Genomic DNA, 20,079 nt, shown 5'->3' with positions numbered 1-20,079 from the left:
ACTGTACGTAATCTAATCTAATCTAATCAAAAATAACTCTAAACAATAAGTTTAAACAAAGCTCTTGGCTTTTTTCTAGGACACTACAAAATAAAACAAAACACATCTATTATTAAGATTTTCTTTTCCCCAGTAACTCCCTCCTTGCCTTATTATGTTGCCCTTTAAGGATTGGAAAGATGTTAACTTGATTTTGTGCAATCTTCAAAGTTGAATTTCTCACATTCAGGCTCTCTGAAGTGGAGCTTCTGACATTTGCCCTTTAGTTTTAAAATACTGTAGTTTGTTCTTTTCATCCAATGGTGCATTTTTTTGGTCAAGTGAGGCTAAGCAGAGTCATATGATCTGAAGTAACTAAAACCTACACCAATTACAGTTAAGCAGAATAATATATGAGGTAAATTTATGAATGTACTTTGTGTGATTATAACTAAATTAAATTAATCATGAAATGTTAAATTACCTACTAGTACAATATGATCTTCAGCACAGTGGTGGAAGGTGTCAAGGCAATGCCAGGACCACTCAGGCCTGTCAATTGAAATATATTGGAATCAGCTGTTTATAACACAAGTCCAGTGCAAACACTTGTTAATTTAGGTGCAAATGCATGTTTAATAGTTTGGTGTATTTGTGCACATTAGTCAGCCTTGCACTTCACAGTAATATTGCATCATTTGTAGATTTTTTTTTTAAAATTACTGCTGTTCTCAGGACCTGAAATCACAGATGAGTTGGTGAAGGTTTTGCGAAGACGTTTAGATGAAGCAACACTTGATATCATCACTGTCATGCTGGTCCGGAACTGCAAACTGACCCCTGCTGATGTGGAGGTATATTGAACATCAAAGAGAGTCGGTGACTGGGTGTACCATACTTCCACTCTCTCTGCTGTCTAATTAATTGAATGTATGAAACAGATGTTACTCCTTTTAATCTGTTTTTACCTAAATGATATGAAAACTGATGTCAGCTCTTTTTATTAAAGCTACGTTTGTAAAAGGTTCAATGTCCATTGCTGAGATAAGAGGTGAGACTCATTTATTTTGTGAGCTTTGTGAACCATCACAGATTCACCAGCTCCAACTCTGGCTGGTGAATGATCTCTGGTGAAAGAAAATGGTACCACACTTTCAACCATTACTGTAATGTAAAAGCTTCACTCGTCAAGAAATAATTTAATGGTAATTAAGGATCATTGTTATACCATAGACACAGAGGCTGGAGAAGCTCAGCAGGAGAGAGAAACCGAGTTAAAATGTTGAGTCTGGAATAACTCATCAGATGGAAGGGTCTCTCTCTCTCTCTCTCTCTCTCTCTCTCTCCCCCCCCCGCACAGGTGCTGCCAGACCTGCTAAGTTTCTGCAGCATTCTCTTTTTTTCAGATTTCTAATATCCCTGGTATTTTGCTTTCATTAAGGCAGAGTCTTCGTTGATTCTTGTTGGGTTATAATGTTACAAAAAAAATCCACAGGATGGCAGTAATGGATCATTATAATAATGGACACACTCATTTTGTATTTGAGATAGAAAGATATGATTTTAAACTTTAATGTGGTTGCGATGATTTAAAAATAGCTCTTCTACATTTTTATTTGCTTGATTTTACTACTTTTAGGTAGTCATTAAGAATTTTGTAGAGATCCATAATAACAAAGCCTGTCCTGTCATTTTCTTCAAAGCTTTTGATCTCAAGCCACGTGTTTCAGCACGCAAACCATCTAAGTTCTATACCTCTCCTCCTCTTGAGTGTTGTTCAGGGTGAAATCAATAATTTGAGCACTGTTTTTGATACTGATAAAAGTTAGTTGACTGGTCAGCACTAAAATATTAAAGCACCATTATTTTTCTGACAACAATTCATTGTAGCTCATTCCAAAATCAAGTTTTTCATAATTAAGATAATTCAGATTCAATCTCGAGTAAGTTTTTAACTCGTTGATTTTTGAAAACTTTTTTTTTTCTTTGCAGTTTATACAGCCTCCTGGCACACCACCAACTGAAGTGGTGCAGTTCACAATCTCAAACTGCTGTCTACCTTGGCTGCATGCTGTAGCATCTTACCTGCGTCAGAACCTACTGATATTCCTTCATACTCCAAAGTACACAGACAGTAATGTAGAACACCACTTCCAGGTAACTAGCAGTATGTGTCACTTATCTCTAAATACAGAAGACATAATATTCACCCTATTAAGTAAGACATAGTGAGATAATGCACTTTGTGTCTCTGTGTCTTGATTTCTTTAAATCTAACCAGAACTATCTCTAACTGCCTCCAACTTTGTGGTTTTGGATTCTGTAGCTTTTATTTTGTGCGCCTGATATTTGTGATTTCACTCTGGTTTTTAATGGGCTGACTGGTGGAAATAATTTGCATGACAGATTTTTCTGCCCAGTTTTAAGTATGATTAAGATCTTTTTAACCAAGACTACAATCAAACATTCAACAGGTGTGGAATCATGGTTTGAATGTTAATGCACTGCTAGTTATTACAACTCACTGAACATCCTAAATAATTAAGTGGGAGGGCAAAGTTTGACTTTAATTTTAAAAATTCTGAGCATATTCAAAATCCAGGCTGTCTTCTCGATGGCGCAGTATGACCTGGGAGATCCATCAGATCTGATCTTTTGCCCCTACAGGCCAATGCTAAAAACAGCACTGTTGGCTTACTCACCAGTACCTTGGCTCTACCCCACCTGCTCTCAGCTTTGCTGGAGGCGTAATTGAGTGGCATGTCAGAATTCCCTTCTTTTTAACATCCTATAAAAGAGTCCAGCTGCAATTTTCCACTCAGCTTCCAGGTTCATCCAGGTGAGATCAATGAGTTATCTGTCTGGATGCAACTCCATTTTGAAGCACTACTGCCTTCATTTAGCTCCTTGAAACTCCTTTCAAGCAGGTTTGCCTCAGTTTGAACTGCCAGCTTCAAGGATACACCCGCTGCCCTTAATTGGACAGCAAACCTGCCCTCAAACCATTAATTATGTTGTAGGGAAGAGCACACTAAGTAAATGTTTCTCAAGTAGTGCAGGCTTCTCATTCACAGTTGAGCTTGACCGCAGAGGTCAGAAGCCCATGGGCTTCTAATGTTGCTGTATCTGTCTAAAGTTTAACATGAGCATATGTTTATCATTTAATCTAATATCTGTGAAGTTATTTTGAATTTGTTAATTGTACACTGTGAAACTACTGGAGGTGATGCAAAGTTTGGAGTTCCAAATATGAGTGAGTTGTTCCCTTTTTCTCATTGTACATTCTGTATTGTCGACAAACCAACACATCAATTATGGTACAAGGCTACGAGTAAAATGTTGCCTTTCATTCAGTATGCACTATACATGTGCAAGTGTCTTTTTTTCTCTGAAAATTGTACAAGGGAAGGAATTTGTGACTGTTTTATGTGAATTAATTTGATTTTAATGGTGAATTTGTTGTGAAATTTGTTTTCTACAGCACTACACGCATGGAAAAAATGTATCTGATGCAGACATCTATCTCTACAATAAACCTGGTGGTCAAGGAACTGGTGGGAAAGGTAACATAAATCTTCCTTTACAGCAGTTGATTTAAGTGTACAGTGTTAGTTTTTTAAAAATACTATATTCTGTTTCCATTTTGTTTTGTAAATAGAAGATTAGCAACTACATTAAATGTTTTATCATTCATTCATCTCAACTTAAAATTGGATATTCTGTCGTTGGTACAGGGTAAGGCTGCTGTTTCTAAATCTTAATGTGCGCATAAGGTCATTGTTCTGGTCAGTTGCACATCTAGCTTCATTCTGAAACATGTTCACTGTCATGGGAATATGTCAAATTTCTTCACTCTTTTCATATCTGTTATGTTTTCAAATTCTTATAAAGTAAAGGTTTAGAACCATAACAATAATATTTGTTTGAATGCCTTGGTAAGTTTTCTGCATTGGATCTGTTTTCATTGTCTTCTAGCCATCTTCAAGATCAGACCTTGTTTTGATATCAGTGGAAGAGGTTGATTTGACTATCTAGTTAGGTTGACGATTACTCTGATACGATTTTGTGCGGTATTGCTTCTTGGGCTGAGATTTTAAAAAGCTGCATCCTTATGAAAGTATTCTTCCAGATCATTCATGAACTGTTTGCTATCTAAATTACAGTCTCAAAATTTATGACCTCGAGAGTAGTAATATCTGGATTACTCCCAGTGCTACGAGCTAGTGAGGGTAGGAATAGGAGGACAGAGCAGGCTGAGGAGCTGGTGTATGAGAGAAGGATTTACATTTTTGCATCATTGGAAGCTCTTTTGGGGTAGAAGTTTCCTGTACAAGAAGGATGGATTGCACCTAAATTGGAAGGGGACTAATATACTGGCAGAGAGATTGGCTATAGCTGCTTGGGAGGATTTAAACTAGTAAGGTCGGGGGGTGGGACCCAGGGAGATAGTGAGGAAAGAGATCAATGTGAGACTGGTAAAGTTGAGAACAAAAGCAAGTCCAACAGTCAGGGCAGGCAGGGACGAAACAGAGAACAAGGTAGGACTGATAAATTAAACTGCATAATTTCAATGCAAGAAGCCGAACAGGAAAGGCAGATGAACTCGGGGCATGGTTAGGAACATGGGACTGGGATATCATAGCAATTACAGAAATATGGCTCAGGGATGGGCAGGATTGGCAGCTTAATGTTCCAGGATACAAATGCAACAGGAGGGACAGAAAGGGAGGCAAGAGAGGGGATGGGGAGTCATGTTTTTGATAAGGAATAGCATTACAACTGTACTGAGGGAGGATATTCCCCAAAAGTTATTTGGGTGGAACTGAGAAATAAGAAAGGGATGATCACCTTATTGGGATTGTATAATAGACCCTCTTATAGTCAGGGAAATGGGGATCTCCTTGCAAATTTGTTTCTCAGTTATCTGTAAGTATAATAGGGTGGTTATGATAGGGGATTTTAACTTTCCAAACATAGACTGAGATTGCCATAGTGTTAAGGGTTTAGATGGAGAGGAACTTGTTAAGTGTGTACAAGAACATTTTCTGATTCAATACGTTGATGTATCTACTGGAGAAGGTGCAAAGCTTGAACTACTCTTGAGAAGTCAGGCAGGACAGGGGACTGAGGTGCCAGTGGGGGAGCACTTTGGGGCCAGCGACCATAGTTCTATTAGATGTAAAATAGTGATGGAAAAGGACAGACCGGATCTAAAAGTTGAAGTTCTAAATTGAGGAAAGGCCAATTTTGACGGTATTAGGCAAGAACTTTCAAAGCTGATTGGGGGCAGATGTTTGCAGGTAAAGGGACAGTTGGGAAATGGGAAACCTTCAGAAATGAGATAACGAGAGTCCAGAAAAAGTGTATTCCTGTTAGGGTGAAAGGAAATGCTAGATAACTAAAGAAATTGAGGGTTTGGTTAAGAAAAAGGAGGAAGCATATGTCAGGTATAGACAGGATAGATCGAGTGAATCCTTAGAAGAGTATAAAAGCAGTAGGAGTGTACTTGAGAAGGAAATCAGGAGGGGAAAAAGGGGACATGAGATAGCTTTGGCAAATAGAGTTAAGGAGAATCCAAAGAGTTTTTTTCAAATACACTAAGAACAAAATGGTAACTAGGGAGAGAATAGAACCCCTCAAATATCAACAAGGCAGCCTTTGTGTGGAGCCACAGAAAATGGGGGAGATACTAAACGAGTATTTTGCATCAGTATTTACTGTGGAAAAGGACATGGAAGATATAGAATGTAAGAAAGTAGATGGTGACATCTTGAAAAGTGTCCATATTACAGAGGAGCAAGTGCAGGTTGTCTTGAACGCATAAAAGTGGATAAATTCCCAGGATCTGATCAGGTGTACCCTAGAACTCGGTGGGAAGCGAGGGAAGTCATTGCTGGGCCTCTTACTGAGATATTTGTATCATCAATAGTCACAGATAAGGTGCCGGAAGACTGGAGGTTAGCAAACATGGTGTCACTGTTTAAGAAGGGTCGTAAGGACAAGCCAGGGTACTACAGACCAGTACATCGGTGGGTGGTCAAGTTGTTGGAGGGAATCCTGAGGGACAGGATATACGTGTATTTGGAAAGGACTGATTAGGAATAGTCAACATGGCTTTGTGTGTGAGAAATCATGTCTCACAAACTTGATTGAGCTTTTTGAAAAAGTAACAAAGAGAATTGATGAGGACAGATTAATTGATCTACATGGACTTCAGTAAGGTGTTCGACAACGTTCCCCATGGGAGACTGATTAGCAAGGTTAGATCTCATGGAATACAGGGAGAACTAGCCATTTGGATATAGAAATGGCTCAAAGGTAGAAGAGAGGAGGTGATGGTGGAGGGTTGTTTTTTAGACTGGAGGCCTGTGACGAGTGGAGTGTCACAAGGATTGGTGCTGGGTCCACTAATTTTCATCATTTATATAAATGACTTTGATGTGAGGATAAGAGATACAGTTAGTAAGTTTGCAGATGACACCAAAATTGGAGGTGTAGTGGACAGTGAAGAAGGTTACCTCAGATTACAACAGGATCTTGATCAGATGGGCCAATGGGCTGAGAAGTGGCAGATGGAGTTTAATTTAGATAAATGTGAGGTGTTGCATTTTGGAAAGCAAATCTTAGCAGGACTTATACATTTAATGGTAAAGTCCGAGGGAGTGTTGCTGACCAAAGAGACCTTGGAGTGCAGGTTCATAGCTCCTTGAAAGTGGAGTTACAGTTGGATAGGATAGTGAAGAAGGCATTTGGTATGCTTTCCTTTATTGATCAGAGCATTGAATATAGGAGTTGGGAGGTCATGTTGCAGCTGTACAGGACATTGGTTAGGCACTGTTTGAATATAGCGTGCAATTCTTGTCTCCTTCCTATCGGAATTATGTTGTGAAACTTGAAAGAGTTCAGAAAAGGCTTGCAAGGATGTTGTCAGGATTGGAGGGTTTGAGCTATAGGGAAAGGTTAAATAGGTTAAGGCTATTTTACCTGCAGTGTCAGAGGCTGAGGGGTGATCTTATAGCGGTTTATAAAATCATGAGGGGCATGGATATGGTAAATAGACAAAGTCTTTTCCCTGGGGTCGGAGAGACCAGGACGAGAGGGTATACGTTTAGGGTGAGAGGGGAAAGATATAAGAGAGACCTAAGGGGCAACCTTTTCACGCAGAGGATGATAAGTGTATGGAATGAGCTGTCAGAAAGAAGTGGTGGAGGCCAGTACAATTGCAACATTTAAAAGGCATCTGAATGCCTATATGAATAGGAAGGGTTTGGAGGGATATGGGCTGGGTGCTAGCAGTTGGGGCTACATTGGGTGGGGATATCTGTATCTGGTCAGCATGGACGAGTTGGAGTAAAGGGTCTGTTTCCCTGCTGTATGTCTCTATGACTACATGACTAAGTAATCTGTAGTATCAGTTGTCATGACTGGGAGAAGTGATTGATGTTCTGTCTTCTTTTTTCATTCATTCATGAGATGTGGGTGTCTCTGGCCAGGCCAGCATTTATTGCTTATCCCTAATGATTTCAAATGAGAGTAAACCACATTGCTGTTTATCTGGAGTCATATGTCAGCCAGCCTAGGCAAGTATGGTGTATTTCCTTCCCTCAAAGAACATTAGTGAAGCAGATAGATTTTTACAACAATTGGTCACTATTATTTTTAACTTCGAAATTTTTACTGAATTCTACCTTCACCATCTGATGTGATTTGAACCCATGTCCCTGGAACATCAGTCAGGCGTTCTGGATTGCTAATCTAGTGACATTACTGCCACACCACTACCTACTTTTAGCTATTAAGCGTTTATAAGAAAACTGGCAAAGATAACGTTATACTAACTCTGGTTCTAACTCTCGTGAGGTTGACCTTCAGTCAGCAATGCTAAATAGAGGCAGCACTGGTGACATTAAGATCCAAGAAGTGCTCTATAGTCTGTCAACAAAGGAAGCTGTGTTTGTTTAAACCAGTGCAGAATCCTCTGTGATCTTCACCTTCAAACAATATCTGGCACATGTAATGAAGTGTGACATGTCTAGAAAATAGCGCAAATAGTTGGACTCCTTGCAATTGGTGCATTCTGTTTGTTACTAGCTAAAATTCAATTGCATGGGAAATCTATACATGCAAAGGTAAAACAAACAGGTCAACAATGCAAACAATACAATTGCCAACAGTTGCCAAGGTAAATCAGGATCTTATTTCAGGTTTCTAAGTTTGTTGCAGTGATGGTTGTATGAAAATTTTTCTATTCTTGGCATGACTTCCAGAATCCCATCCAGAAAGGATTCCTTATTAGAAAGATCTAACAAGCAAAGTCAATTCAGGTCATTCTGTTATCAGGCGCATTTCGCAAACGCGGTTGATGAACTGGGGAGACATTGTTTCTACAGCATGAACTTTTAAAATGTGTGTTGTCTGTAACATGATTACAGCGGCAGCACTTTAAGTACTGTTCCTCAAGTGCGATTTTTCCATAATGCAGGGTTGCACAAGATTGAACTGATGATTGCACTTTTAAGCAAAGAGAAAGTCCTGGACTGCGAAATCTGATGGTGCCATGCCTATTTAATATCTTTGAATTTAAATGAACATTGTTCTCAGAAACATGAATAATTACTTTTTTTAATGCAAACTGATGTTTAACCCCATTGTGTTTCTGAAAATAAAATTAAGTTGAAGAATTGGCATTTTGCATTGGGTTGGTTTTGAGGAATGAAGGTGAAGCACAAAATCCTATACTGTGGGATACAACCGAAGTTTAGAAAAGTGAAATGGACAGATAAATTGGCTAATAGTAATTAGGAGGTATTGAAGTTGATTTAAAACCAAAACTTGTGAGGAGAAAAGAAAAAGAATTGGAGTGCCATTAAAGTAAAGGACTTTAAAGTAAAGTTCCTGATGTAATCCCTGAGGCTGATGCGTCTACATGAAACTAATTCAGGTTGTGTTCCAAAGCAAAGACAGGTATCTGAATTGGGTAGGACTCAAAGTATACAGTAATGTATAATGGGTCGGTGAGCTTTGATGCCTTTCCAGAACAAGAATGATAATGCATCCTGCTTGCATGTGGGAGATTCTATTACATTTGAAGAAAGAACTACATTTGCAGTGAACAATCCTGACATTTTCATTGTCGTATTATGTGACCTTCTTTATTAAAAACAATTTTTCTGTGGTCTGATAATTCAGCTCGTTGACTCAAGGACTCCTGAAAGGGAGCAGCATGTGAAAGCTGCACCAGAGATGTGGCTGCTGCTTCGGTGTCACAGGACTCGAAATGTTGACTCTGCTTTCCCTACCACAGATGCTGCCAGACCTGCTGAGTTGCTCCAGCAATTTCTGTTGTTACATTTCTTATTTCTCCCACTAGCCATGTTTTGAAGTTTCTGATCAAAATAAAGGGTTTTTTTAGCTCACCCAATAAAATGGTAAATTGGCTGAAGTACATTTCACAGAAGAGAAGTTCATCTCACCATTCTTGTTTGGATTTCATTCCATAATCAGAAGGTCGGTATCACATTGGGAAGTTCAAGTTACTTCTCTTGGATAATGGCTGTTACACTGTAATGGGGAGGGATAGATGATGGGGATAGAAAATAATATATTGGGTGACCTTATAGAGGTCAAAATGAGGTTATAAAATGATGAGGGATGTGGACAGGGTGAATATCCAAGGTTTTTTTCCTGGGGTAGGTGCATCCAAATCTAGAGAGTTTAAGTTTAAGGTGAGAGAGAAAGACTTAATAGAACCTGAGGGATAACATTTTCATGCAGAGCTGGTATGTGTATGGAATGAGCTGCCAGAGTAAGTGGCGAAGGCAGATACAACTACAAGTTTTAAAAGGTATCTGGGTGGGACATGAATAGAAAGATCTTGGAGGGGTATGGGTCAAATGCTGGCAAATGGGGCTAGGTCAGATTGGGATGTCTGGTCAGTGTGGACAAATTGGACCAAAGGGTCTGTTTCTATGCTGGAGAACTCTACCGCTATGTACAGAGGTTGGGGGGGGATGAGAGTGAGACAATGTTCTTGCTGTGGGATAATTAATGGCAGGGCTGCCAGTTTTATTTAAGAGATTGGAAGGTGAAGTGGGTGATGCTTTGGAGCAGGCAAAACAAAACAGTAATGCAAAGTAATACAAAGAGAGTGAACAAGAATTAGTGCTTCCACATGAAAGGTATGGGGATGTATGTCAGAGAAAGTAAAACAAAGCCACTACAGGAAGGGTGTGGTTCAGTGGCACAAGATGAAGTGAAAGAGATACAGCCAATACTGTGATGTTTGTAATAAGGAAAGGTGCTATAGAAAGTGAGATGTTAGGAGAGTGGGCATCAGAGGAGAGAAAACACATGTGTAATTACATTGGATTGAAATAGAAAGGAGCAAAGAAAACCATTGCTGTGATAAAAGGAATCAGAGGTGCTGTGGAAGAAAAAGAAGAGGAAAATGCTACACCATAGAGATATTAGAGCAAATTGACACTTGGTAGGAATTTGGGATGCAAAATAGGACATAATAAAAACTAACCATGTTCTGTAGTACTCTAATCCATCTTTTGAGAAATAATTGATAACAATAATAATTTAAATTGAACTTAACAAAGTCTAAAACAAGATTAACTGTCTGCTTGGGTGAATCTTGTATGTCAAAGTTTGTTAAATTCAAAAGAATACAAAATGAGAGCTTAATTTTAATGATCTTCATGCTAAAACTACATGACACTTACTGTACATTGCTTACTACGGTAACGATAAGGTAACAATTTTATGACTTGTTACTGCATTTTAACAAATGTGCTGATTGTTTTTATATTACAAAACTAGTAGTAACAAATCTGAGCGCAATTTGACCAACTGAATGGGGGAAAAAAGACTTTCATTTATTTGCAGTGACATTGTCGTCAGCCCAGTAAGTGGGCATAGAATCATAGAGATGTACAGCATGGAAACAGACCCTTTGGTCCAACCCGTCCATGTCGACCAGATATCCCAACCCTATCTAGTCCAACCTGCCAGCACCCAGCCCATATCCCTCTAAACCCTTCCTATTCATATAACCATCTAAAAGCCTCTTAAATGTTGCAATGTACTAGCCTCCACCACATCCTCTGGCAGCTCATTCCATACATGTACCACCTTCTGCGTGAAAATGTTGCCCCTTAGGTCTCTTTTATATCTTTCCCCTCTCATCCTAAACTTATGCCCTCTAGTTCTGGACTCCACAATCCCAGGGAAAAGACTTTGTCTATTTATCCTATCCATGCCCCTCATAATTTTGTAATCCTCTATATGGTCACCCCTCAGCCTCTGATGCTCCAGGGAAAACAGCCACAGCCTGTTCAGCCTCTCCCTATAGCTCAAATCCTCCAATCCTGGCAACATCCTTGTAAATGTTTTCTGAACCCTTTCAAGTTTAACAACATCTTTCCGATAAGAAGGATACCAGAACTGCAAGCAATATTCCTACAGTGACCTAACCAGTGTCCTGTACAGCCGCAACATGACCTCCCAACTCCTGTACTCAATACTCTGAACAATCAAGGAAAGCATACCAAACACCGCCATCACTATCCTATCGACCTGCAACTCCACTTTCAAGGAGCTATGAACCTGCACTCCAAGGTGTCTCTGTTCAGCAACACTCTCTAGGACCTTACCATTAAGTGTATAAGTCCTGCTAAGATTTGCTTTCCCAAAATGCAGCACCTTGCATTTATCTGAATTAAACTACATCTGCCACTTCTCAGCCCATTGGCCCATCTGGTCCAGATCTGTTGTAATCTGAGGTAACCTTCTTCGCTGTCCACTGCACCTCCAATTTTGGTGTTATCTGCAAACTTACTAACTATGCCTCTCACGCTCGCATCCGAATCATTTATGTAAATGTCAAAAATTAGAGGAACCAGCACCGATCCTTGTGGCACTCCACTGGTCACAGGCCTCCAGTGTGAAAAACAACCCTCCACCACCACCCTCTGTCTTCTACCTTTGAGCCAGTTCTGTATCCAAATGGCTAGTTCTCCCTTTATTCCATGAGATCTAACCTTGCTAATCAGTCTCCCATGGGGAACCTTGTCGAATGCCTTACCAAAGTCCATATAGATCACACCTACTGCTCTGCCCTCATCAATCTTCTTTGTTCCTTCAAAAAACTCAATCAAGTTTGTGAGACATGATTTCCCATGCACAAAGCCATGTTGACTATCCCGATTCAGTCCTTGCCTTTCTAAATGCATGTACATCCTGTCCCTCTGGATTCCCTCCAACAACTTGCCCACCACTGAGGTCACGTTCACCAGTCTATAGTTCCCTGGCTTGTCTTTACCGCCCTTCTTAAACAGTGGCACCACGTTTGCCAACCTCCAGTCTTCCGGCACCTCACCTGTGACTATCGATGATACAGATATCTCAACAAGAGGCCCAGCAATCACTTCTCTAGTTTCCCACAGAGTTCTCGGGTCCGCCTGATCAGGTCCTGGGGATTTATCCACCTTTAACCATTTCAAGACATCCAGCACTTCCTCCTCTGTAATCTGGGTATTTTGCAGAATGTCACCATCTTTTTCCCTATATCTTCCATATCCTGTTTTCACAGTAAATACTGATGCAAAATATTCATTTAGTATTTCCCTCATTTTCTGTGGCTCCACACAAAGGCTACCTTGCTGATCTTTGAGGGGCCCTATTCTGTCCCTAGTTACCCTTTTGTCCTTAATATATTTGTAAAAACCCTTTGGATTCTCCTTAATTCTATTTGCCGCTATCTCATGTCCCAGTTTTGCCCTTCCTATTTCCCTCCTATGTATACTCCTACTTCCTTTATACTCTTCTAAGGATTCACCTGATCTTTCCTGTCTATACCTGACATATGCTTCCTTCTTTTTCTTAACCAAACCCTTAATTTCTTTAGTCATCCAACATTCTTCATGTCACAAGGAATTAAGGGCTACAGGGCTAATGCGGGTAAGTGGCGTTGAAATGCCCATCAGCTATGATTGAATGTCGGAGTGGACTCGATGGGCCGAATGGTCTTATGGTCTTATTCCCTATACCTACCAGCCTTCCCTTTCACCCTCACAGGAATATACTTTCTCTGGATTCTTGTTATCTCATTTCTGAAGGCTTCCCATTTTCCAGCCGTCCCTTTTACCTGCAAACATCTGCCTCCAATCAGCTTTCAAAAGTTCTTGCCTATTGCCGTCAAAAGTTCTTGCCCCCCCCCCCCCCCACCTTCCTATAACTGCCATCCATCACATACTGTTGCTGTTGCAAATTACTCATTGTTTCTGTCTGTCTCTCCAACCAATCCACTCGATCTGATAAATGCTGTTGGATGTGAATTTTAATGCAGATATAATCCACAGTAACCCTTAAACTCTCTTTAAACTCCCACATCTGACAAGAAGTACATATCACTGCAAAGGCCATTTTTGCTCCTTCACAATCTACAGACCCAGAAAATAACACCGTCTTATTCCTCTACAAAACACTGCACCTGGTTAAATTAAGAGCTACAGCTTATATTTTAAGTTTAATCAAGGGACTTATGTCCAAAAACACACAATCAAGAAAGAACCCACTGTATTCACTAATACAGCCTTTCTCTTGGACAGACTTAAAACAACAAATAACTTATCTGATTCTATGTTGTGAACTTCGCCCAAACCAGTTCCTCCAAGATTAGTTGGGAAATTCACTGTTTGTTTATTTTCCCAGATGCACTCCGATGTCCAGTGACACATAAATTCAAAAACAGCAAAGGCAGTAACTGTGCAGTCTCTCTCTCTCTCTCCCTCCCTCCCCTGCACTGTCCTCACCAGCACCGTGTTTTTGCCCACAGCTTTCTCTGAGGAACTGCTGTTATCTTGCAGTCTTTTGCAACATATTGTTAGACTGGGATGCCTGCAGATCCTGGTAAGTCGAGATTTGGATATTTCATTGTGAGTGAGTCTCCAGTCTCTCACTGTCATTCTTGGAACAAGAGTAGACCATTCAGCCTTCCTAACTGTTCTACTGTCAAGTGCATATTCCATTGACTTCACTTTATTTCATGTCGCTTGATATGCTTTACCTTCACCTCCCCCCTCCCCCTCCCCACCAACACTCCAAAAAATCTACAAGCTGCCTCAGTGTTTTCATCTGAAAATCCACAGAATTCTTGCCTCTTGGGAAGCAAGTGCCAAATGCACACTAATGAGAAAAGGAAAGCTTCCTAATTCACAGCTAACTAGCTCTAATCTTAAGACTATTCTCCTGCTCTGGATTTCTCCGCTAAAATAAATTATCTGCATCTACTCCAAGAAATTTCTTTATGATTTTAATCTCAATTAGAGAACCCTTGATTCTTGTAAACTCAAGATAGCACAAAATGAGTGTATGCAATTTACCCTCATAATCTGACCCTTTTAATTATTCCTTGATTCATTCTGGTGATCCTGCACTTTTACTCCTACTAATGCAAGTATATCATTCCTGGGATTCATTACCAAAGCAACACAGCACTCCAGATAGCATCTGGTGAAAACTGAAGCTTAATTTCCTTTCTTTTGAGTTTCAGTTCCCTAGAGACAAAGGCCAGCATTTTATTAGCCTATTTGATTAACATTTGCATTTGTGCACTAACATTTTTTATTGATATCTGTATATAGCAGCTAAATCTCTTTACTCCTCTATAGAGAATTAAGATTTAAAAAAAACCTATCGGTGATGCAAATTAAAATTGCAAAGAAAGAAAATTTCAAAATAATGTATGCTCACTTGTATGTTATTTCTAGTCTATAAGTCTGTATTCCAAATTAAGAAAATAGTCTCATCTGTCTTTCTCTGATCCAGAATGAGTGACCTCAGAGCTCCACAAATTTAACTTGTTTTGCTATTGATATATTCCTGTTTGTAGCTTCCTGCTTCCATCCACACAACTTACTGTGTGCCCTAAAATGATATAAATAGTCTGATACCAAGATGCAACTTGTTCTCAAGTTTGTACTGTGAGACACTGACAAAAAGTGCAAGTTCACTTAGGGACAGCGCATCTCCATTCAGATATCATGGTGAGATATCTGTGCTTCTCCTCCAGGTCACATGGTTAAAGACAAGACTTTGGCAGTGTGTGAGATGCTATTTAAAGTGCACCACTTTCTCTTTGTTGAGTATTATAATTTTTCTTGTGCTTCATTCTTTTTGTACCTTTCCTTGCCAAGATTCTTGGATTAGAGTTTTAATGCATTACAGAGTTATAATTGAAACACTACCACTATTTAGGTGAAGATCTCATTGTCTGAAACCTAGAATGGATGCTCCTAGTGTTTCTTTGCTCTTCAATGGATACTAACAGTGTCCCATCTTTTTTGATACTTCCTTTTAGGACAATCACAACTTGTCAATTGGGCAAAATACCCCTTATTTAAAAAGCTGAATATTTCTGTTACCTTCATCTTTGGCATGAGTAAAACAGAATTTTGACTCTATTTGCTCAAAGTGTTCAGAGCGATGATAAAAGTCTTACTCTTCTATTTGGACTCCAATAGGCCAGATGTAATTCCATGCTGCTTTTCTAGTTTGTGTATATCTTTATCAACAGTCACACGATTACCACAGCAATGATGAACATGTCCTTACTATGTGTTTAGGTTAGGGTGATGCTGGAAAAGCTGTATTCCTGATGAAGGACTTTTGCCTGAAACGTCAATTTTACTGCTTCTCAGATGCTGTGCTTTTCCAGCATCCCTCTAATCTAAATTCTGGTTTCCAGCATTTGCAGTCATTGTTTTTACCTATGTCCTTACTTTGTACCTTTTGTTGTGTTATTTGTTTCATTCTAGAGCTTGTTCAACCTGTTTAGGGCCTCGCCTCTAATAATTATTGGTGTTGAAAGTGTTTTAGGTCAACAAGCTATCTATGAATGTTTTTTCATTGATGTAGGTACCATGGTGGAACTTGTGCAGCATCTATTTCCACCCTCCCAGTTCCAAGGTATTGTTTAATTTGTAGATGCAGCAGTGTGCTATTAAAATCCTTCCCCACGGCTTATTTTGTTCTTTGTTTTTTTCTGAAAATGTCCCATTCTATTTAATTTCCATTCTCAATTTGGTCACTTTGGCTGAGTATTTTAGTACACTCTTGATATGAAAGCAAATGCTATATTCTTAGTGCGTAAATGTTTGAGCAGGGTGAGGAAATGGTTATATCGCTGCATGTTCTGCTGTTGCTCTCTGCTGCATGTTTTATACTAGAATCCTGATATTTTTTAGACTGCTTGATACTGTGCATCCAGATAATTGTGGTTCATAATGGCTCTCTAAATCCATTGAATTTGTTTGCCCTCACTTAATTTAGAAGCTGGTTTTCCATTGCTTTCTATAGCGGAACCTTCAGCTGAAGTGAAACCTCTGTTTCTAAGGTGGTGGTCTGCATTGATTTAATGGCTTACAATGTCTGAGTAGAATTGCTAAGAACTTTGGGTATTTAAAGCTGAAGTGATTTTCCACTTGAATTAGGCATTGTCTTAACTATTTGATATAATGTGTAAATGTGAGAAAAGTCTTTCCAATGTTGTCATGCAGTAAATCACCCAAGATATTTTGGCCCAATATAAATCCAGGGGCAAGTTCAGAGTAAGGTTTCCTGGGCACTAGGCAGTTAATGAATCACAAATGGTTCGTTTTGAGGCTCAGAGGAGCAGGACTGCTCCTCCTGACCCGAACAAAGATAAGTTTAAAAGTCTGACAGTTGATAGGTGATTCCTAAAATCTGGTGTAGTTGTCAGCCAAGCCCCTTTAGGTGTTTCATTTCCTTGTCTGATCCTTTTGACATGTTTCACTTGTATAAATGTACAGGCGTCCTTCTGAAATGGGTGAGATCTCCAGCCTGCAGATGAATTAGGCATTTGAGAATTGGATGGGAGTGCATATTGGAACATTTGAAGTAAAAAGGCATTCATTTGCTCTGCCATTTAGATTTAGATTTATTTAATATTGTCACTCGTGAAAAGTACATGAGATTAGATTAGATTCCCTACAGTGTGGAAACAGGCCCTCCGAGCCACCAAGTCCCTCTGAAGAGTAACCCATCCAGACCCATTTCCCTCTGACTAATGCACCCAATGCTATGGGCAATTTAGAATGGCCAATTCACCTGACCTGCACGTCTTTGGACTGTGGGAGGAAACTGGAGCATCGGCAGGAAACCCACGCAGAAACTGGGAGAATGCGCAAACTCCACCCAGACAGTCACCCAAGGCTGGAATCGAACCTGGGTCCCTGGCGCTGTGAGGCAGCAGTGTTAGCCACTGAGCCACTGTGCCGCCCCTATATAGCACATTCCAGCGCCATCTTGAATTACAGAATAAATTACTGAATAAATTGTACATACGGTAAACTATGTTTTGAATTTAGGAAAAATAAGCTCTATCCATTTTTATAAATTGTTGTTCAAATAGTTTTGATACGTTGCCTTTTTAGGGCAAATTGAGGTTAGAATGGATATTGTTTATATCTGAAACTGCCAACATTTGACCCCACATTTGTGAGTTTGCATGATTCTCAATAAACAGTAATCTAATCAGGATAGCTTTGCACTCTATTTCTCTATCAAGCTTGTAAGGTGAAGACAGGTCTAGAGCTGTATTTGTATGATTGCTGAAAAGGCTAGGAAGGACTTTTGAGACCTGATAAGTACATAATCTACTTCAAATTAGCTGGCAAAGACAAGGTATCTCAAAAATTTGAACAACACATTTCAGCAGACTATTCCACGCTGCTTCTTGGCAGTGGCTGTATAAAAATATTAAAAGCTTTAGTGATATGTTTCTCTTTTTAGCAATGTTCAAATTCAGTACCAAAATAAATATTGAGCAGTCCAATGTTTTTGATGACTGCAGTTGGGAGACTCCCGTGGGCACCATGAAGCCTCAGGTTATTGTGAGTCAGAGTGCAAATGTCTGAGACCGTCTCCTGTGGCACCACTATTGTGTCACTTGCAATTAGTTAACTTTGACGTTCACCCAATGTCTTGGGTAACACCTTCTTTCCAATGCAAAACCCCACTGTGCTCTTCTGACTTGCTCCTTGCTTGGAGGATGCCAGTGTTGAAGTACAGGGCGATCCCGGTATTTGCGGAATTGTTTTCTGCGGTTTCCATGGTTTACTGCAACCCAAACATATTACAGGGAACTTTCTGGAACCAGGAATCGGGGTCTGTCGGGAAGGTACATTTCCCTTTTAAGTGAATTGGTTTACTCCAACTTCAATTTCGGGCTTCCGCGGTAGGTCTTGGAACGTATCCCCTGTGGTGGGTGGGGGGGCGCATGGATGTCTACTGTATGTCCTTGATATTGAATGCCAGAGTAGCCTGCTTCCATTTTCACTTCCACAACTAGTGCTTGTATCTCTATTAGGACTTCTTCTGCCAACCTCTAACCCAAATGATGCCAGCAGTGCCCCATCCTATTCGTCCCTGCTCATGAGTGCCAGCCTCCGGTCCAGGGATGAAAACTCTGTTACTAGTTGAACAGTTGAGAATTAGTCTGTGTTGTTAAAGTTGTTAACCAGTATATCCATTATCCCTGATGGCTTATTGTTGTGTTCATGACAACTGCACCATGATGTGTCCCAGATACTGAGTTTGCCGTGTGGCTCCAAACTGAAAATTTAAAGCAGCTCTTTTCAAACATTTTACTGAGTTCATCAACAAGCTCGCACAACCATTAATGGAGAGGTATATCACGCTATGTTCCTTGGATGACAGAATTGCTTGTGCTGGCCACCCTGACAATTAAAAATTTAAATCCAGATCTCCTGGGACTCTGGATTCCTAGCAGATAAAAAGCAAAAAGAGTTTCTGGAACATTCTTCAGACAGGGTGAAGATTTTGACCATTATGCTTAGTTTTTCCATCACTACATTGAAAATCAATTTAACTGCTGTTCATTGCCATTTTTATAGTCTATTTCATTCTTCATGATTTTCATTTTGACAAGAATATGGTGTGGGTTTCACTGAGCTCATGATACAATGAACATTATATTATATATTACTTAAAATGTTATCAAGTTGTTAAAAATGAGCTTGATTTTGTACTCGGAAATGAACAAAATTAATTTAAACATACTCACTGCCATATTTCTCTTCTACCATTCCATTATATTTTTCTTGTAGAATTCATTCATTTACAGTACATGACTCTGGGATTGCGTATCTCAATTCTATCAAAACTGCATTTTCCTGAATAGACATCTTTTTACTCTCTCTGTGTGTTGTGAGTGTGCGTGTGTGTGCGCGATGGTTTGTTAATGTAGGTATTGACACACACTTGGTATTCACTTCATTAATTAAATTTGGTTAGCATTGATCTTCTACATGACCTCGAAATTCCTTGGTAGCAAGCCTCATTTTATTTGACCTCCACTATGAAAAACCTTTAACTCCTAACATGAGAAAAACAGAGATGCATTTCTACACTAGGTGATTCAGTATATGTTTCTCATGGAATTCAGTTTCTAGAGCTAAATAAAAAGACATAATATGAGCCCAATAATTTGAAGTGTCAGCTGAGCACCTAAGCTTCTAGTACTTGTCTGTGTATATCGATTTCTTGCCTGCCTCTAGCATTCACCTTCTCTGGAATTTTTTAGATGAACTAGTACCAGATGTTTGAGAGGTCAAGATGGAGAGATATACAAAGTGAACAAAGCTATAAGGTTTTGGTGAGAGTGGCATAGGCAAGAGATTGGGTCAGCAAATCAAACTGTGTATAAATTTACGTAATGCACTTGCTTTCATGTCGCTTTATGAACTTCTCCAGATCCCACTATTGGTCCAATGCATTTTATTTGTTCTGTGTTTACTCCAGGCATTGCCTGTATTGCCTTATCTATTGTGGATCAACATGGAAATCCCATACTGACAACACAGCAGCAAGAGCATACAGACCCTTCCAGATTATGTTTTCCCACAGATCTCATTCAGGAAGCAGACTTCAACAAGCTGACCTGTGTCTCTAGATATGAGAGCAACTCTGAAGGAAAAATATCTGGTAAGTACTACTACATTTCAAATAGATATATATGATTGGGAATTAAATACACCCTTGAGTATCACTGGC

The 20,079-nt window shown here is 39.6% G+C and overlaps 1 protein-coding gene across 1 annotated transcript in view; it reads left to right on the top strand.

Moving 5' to 3' along the window:
* szt2 (SZT2 subunit of KICSTOR complex) overlaps window positions 1–20,079 on the top strand; it is a 246,689-nt gene that overhangs the window by 137,347 nt on the left and 89,263 nt on the right. The window contains exons 48-51 of the mRNA XM_060830553.1: window positions 715–833; window positions 1,972–2,136; window positions 3,461–3,542; window positions 19,828–20,010. Of these exons, the coding sequence (XP_060686536.1) occupies window positions 715–833; window positions 1,972–2,136; window positions 3,461–3,542; window positions 19,828–20,010 (549 nt within the window). The remainder of the gene's footprint in view (window positions 1–714; window positions 834–1,971; window positions 2,137–3,460; window positions 3,543–19,827; window positions 20,011–20,079) is intronic.

The sequence above is a fragment of the Hemiscyllium ocellatum genome, chromosome 9 (assembly GCF_020745735.1).
Source record: "Hemiscyllium ocellatum isolate sHemOce1 chromosome 9, sHemOce1.pat.X.cur, whole genome shotgun sequence".
Taxonomy (NCBI): Eukaryota; Metazoa; Chordata; class Chondrichthyes; order Orectolobiformes; family Hemiscylliidae; genus Hemiscyllium; species Hemiscyllium ocellatum.
This window is presented reverse-complemented; position numbering and strand designations above follow the sequence as displayed.